The sequence below is a fragment of the Perca flavescens genome, chromosome 14 (genome assembly GCF_004354835.1).
Source record: "Perca flavescens isolate YP-PL-M2 chromosome 14, PFLA_1.0, whole genome shotgun sequence".
Taxonomy (NCBI): domain Eukaryota; kingdom Metazoa; phylum Chordata; class Actinopteri; order Perciformes; family Percidae; genus Perca; species Perca flavescens.
The window spans coordinates 7,054,738-7,058,796 of record NC_041344.1 but is presented as its reverse complement, the minus strand read 5'-3'; the positions used below and the strand labels follow the sequence as shown (position 1 = coordinate 7,058,796).

Here is a 4,059-nt window from a genome sequence, read left to right as displayed (position 1 = left end):
AACTCTTGTTATGATTTGATACTATAAATAAAATTGAATTGAAATTGAATTGAATTGAATTAATGTGCACTGTCCCTTTGAAATAAAGAAATCTAAAAAAAAAAAAAAAAAGTGTAAATAAACTCACAGGAATGAAACTGGTTTCTCAACTTCTGTATCAACCGTCCAACTGTCATCAGAACAGAGATACTCCCTCCTTCCTCCAAAAATCACAGAAGACAAAACAGCCAAACCAGCTCGGTCCTTTACGTCTTTATCAAAACAAGATGAAAAAGTTCCTGTTGTTGCTTCTCTTCTGTCACGTCTCATCTCCAGGTAAGATCACATTTTAAATCTATCTATCATGTTTTAGATTAACTGAATCATGCTGCCATCATATTTATGATAAAATAATGATATGTGTCTATTTATACTGAATCTATAAACCTTGTTTGTCCTGCAGTGAAACACTCACTCAAGTTTTTCATCACTGTATCTTCTGGAGTCTCAAACTTCCCAGAGTATGTTGGTGCTGCAGTGGTGGATGAACTTCTGACGGGTGACTGCGACACCAACAAAAACATAGTAGAACCAAAACAGGACTGGATGAAAACAATTTTAGAAAACAATCCTCAGCAGTTGGAGTTTTACACTCAAAGATGTTTTGAGGTTGAGTCAATCTTCTTCAAAGCCACAATAGATAACTTCAAGCAGCGCTTCAACCAAAGTGGAGGTACAGTATTTATACATGTTACATTTAACTTTTACTGCTAAACTGTAAAGTGACCTAAACTCATTCCCACCCTGAGATAATGACATTTTAAACATCAGTAGTCAAAATATCTTCACAATAACATACACAGGAAGAGGTAATACAAGACATGTCCCTCATTGACCTGTCAGATAATGTGATTGAGGGCCTTATCATCTGTCTGGACAGGTTTGATTTCAGGAATCCAAATGTTTCGTTTATCATGTACATTTTGTGTCGCTGCATAACGCTTAAAAAGTGAAATAACTAAGATTTTGATATTGCATGTTGGAAATTGGAAGTCTGTCTAGGCTTTTTTTCATCATGTACAGAATAAATATTTTGTTAACAAAGTAAAGCTTTCATTGCACAAAATAAGACTAATGAAATGCAGCTGCCTTTCTGAGATGGTAATCCAAGAAGTAGAACATTAGGCAATAACTGTAACTAAGGTGTGTTGTTCACTGAAACCTGGGACTGCATCCAAGGCTGCAGATGTTAGCTAGCACCAGTTGTATGATAACAGAACACAAGGAGGAAAGAGATCAGGTCCTCAGCTGGACACCAAGCAGGGATGGTTCATTTCATGTTCCACATCTGAAACCCTAAACTATGGAGTGACCCACACTGGTGTTCTAACACACACCGCCTGGTGCTACTTGGACATAACATCAGTGATGAACCCGAGGCCTTGTGCTGTCTTCCCAGGTCCACTTGAAGGTGCCAGTCTCTTGCATTGGCTAGGAGCCCACCTGGGGACCGTGGCTGCTGTTGTGCCTTTGCCCCAGCTCTGACAAAGGAGATGGTATGCTTGGAGGGATGCTGATTCTTACTGCTCTGAATCGCTGTATTGATTGTATCTGCCAGAGCCCTGAGGACCTGATCATGGCACCAGCGATACCGCCCATCCCCCAAAGCCTTTGGACAGCAGCTGAGGATATGCTCCAGTGTGCCACTCCTTTGGCACAGTTGGCATGCTGGAGAGTCTGTTAAGCCCCAGTGGTGTAGGTTGGATGGGCTAGTTAGGAGGTCGTACACCGAACTGATGAGGAACTTGATGCACATTGTTTCAGAGCTCTACAGCTCTGCCCAGGTGATCTTGCGCTTCTCTGACTTCTCCCACCTAGTCCAGGCGCCTGCGGTATGGTGATGGTCCCGCACCTCGTCTTGCACCAACTGACGCTGTAACTTTGTATATAGGCTATATATAACAGTTGGATGTGCATAATTAATAATTACAGTCTGTCTCTCAGGTGTCCACATTCTCCAGAGGATGGTTGGCTGTGAGTGGGAAGATGAGACTGGAGAGGTCAATGGTTTTATGCAGTTTGGTTATGATGGAGAAGACTTCCTAGCATTCGACCTGAAGACATCGACATGGATCGCTGCAAAACCACAGGCTGTCATCATCAAACAAAGATGGGATGCTGAGATATCTAGAATAAAATTCAATCAGAATTTCTTCACTGAGATTTGTCCTGAATGGCTGAAGATGTATGTGGACTACGGCAAGAGCTTTCTGCTGAGAAAAGGTAGAATCACATTTGAGAGAGATAACCTGCCAAACATCAACATGCTGGTAAAATTAGCTCAAAGCGTTGCTGTACATCAGAACAACCTCAGAGCTGCTAGCATGGCTTTAAACTCTTAGTCTTGTTGTTTGATGTTTATTTACTTCTTTATTTTACCTTGAAGAATTTTCACACCTTCTGTTAACAATTTCCTATTGTATTTTTCTTCATTTTTCTTTTTCTGTTGTTTTCTTTCCATTCACGTTTGACCTTTCTCATCTCTCTCTCTCTCTCTCTCTCTCTCTCTCTCTCTCTCTTTCTCTCTCTGCAGGTCTTCCCTCACTGTCTCTCCTCCAGAAGTCTCCCTCCTCTCCAGTCAGCTGCCACGCTACAGGTTTCTACCCTGACAGAGCCATGATGTTCTGGAGGAAAGATGGAGAGGAGCTTCATGAGGACGTGGACCACGGAGAGATCCTCCCCAACCACGATGGATCCTTCCAGATGAGTGTTGACCTGGACCTTTCATCAGTCCCAGCTGAAGACTGGAGGAGGTACGACTGTGTGTTTCATCTCTCTGGTGTGGAGGACGACATCGTCACCAAACTGGACAAAGCAGAGATCAGGACCAACAGAGGTAAGACTGGAATAGGAAGTGACTGAAAGATGTGTTTAGTTTACTTGAGTTGTCCTGAAATTCATGATTTATTGATTTGTCACCTTTCTGATGCAGGACAAACCAACATGTAATTGGTTCATCAGTAACGTGTGTATATGTGTTAATAAATAGATAGATCTGTTCAATACTTCTTTGTCTATATGGTTGTAAACATTGTTGTTTTTTGTTCAACAGAGAATCCTTCAGACAGGACCATTCTCATCGCTGCTGGAGTGGCTGTTCTTGCTGTCGTCGTCCTCGCCGCTGCCACTGGATTCATTTTTTACAAAAAGAAGAAAGGTGAGATACTAAAGAACCAAAAGATTTTCTCTTTTTCAACTTTAAGTTAAACAATTAAACTATTGTAAAGCAACCAACAGAGACTGTAGGATGATGATGATGATGATGATGATGATGATGATGATGATGATGATGATGATGATGATGATAAATGTAATAGGTGAAGAGTAGAAGGGTAAAATATACTTATTTAACATTAGTAGGAGAATGATTAATAGAGGAGATCAGATTCAGTGGAAAAAGGTGACAAATGTTTATTATCATTTATCTTATAGCTTTAGTGCGTAACTTTTTGATATTAATGAACATCCGTTACATTCCAGCCATTGCCAAATGAGTTGCTACAAAGCAAATTAAGACTATTAGCTCCATGCAACTCTATGTATTTCTCAGTATGGATATGTTCAGGAGATTGTGTCGTAACTTTCACGCGCAGAAAATCGAGTGAAGATAATGACCTCTTCTGAAGAGTCCATCATGTTTTTGTTAATCCTCTGTGTCCTCCTTGGCTACTAGCAACTGCGTGGAGGAGGTGGGGGTTGCGTGCGCGATCATGAAATGCTTGTATCATGTGGACGCGCTGACAGTGTTGTTTTCATTACTTAGAATACCTTATGGAGGAGACAGAAACTATGCACTATAGTTTAAAGTTGCTCTTAGCGATGTTGGGTGGCATTATTCTTGTTGACGTTCAAAGTTTTTTTAAACAAAACGAGAATAGCTCGCCCCTCCCTCCTCCTCATCCCGTCCCCTCCATTCCGTGCTTCAGCGCACAAAGCGCTTCGGTAGCCGTCATGTTGAATGTAAACAAAAAGCTGCTCACCGTCGCTGCGCTATCGTCGTCGCGTAAAGCCCGCCTCAAC

General features: G+C 41.5%; 1 protein-coding gene across 1 annotated transcript; it reads left to right on the top strand.

The window, feature by feature from the left end:
* Positions 1-206: 206 nt before the first annotated feature.
* LOC114567975 (major histocompatibility complex class I-related gene protein) lies at positions 207-2,901 on the top strand. Its single transcript, XM_028597291.1, has 4 exons — positions 207-315; positions 443-712; positions 1,984-2,262; positions 2,573-2,901. The coding sequence occupies exons 1-4, from the start codon at positions 267-269 to the stop codon at positions 2,899-2,901; spliced, it is 927 nt and encodes a 308-aa protein (XP_028453092.1). The 5' UTR covers positions 207-266.
* The last annotated feature ends 1,158 nt before the right edge of the window (positions 2,902-4,059 follow it).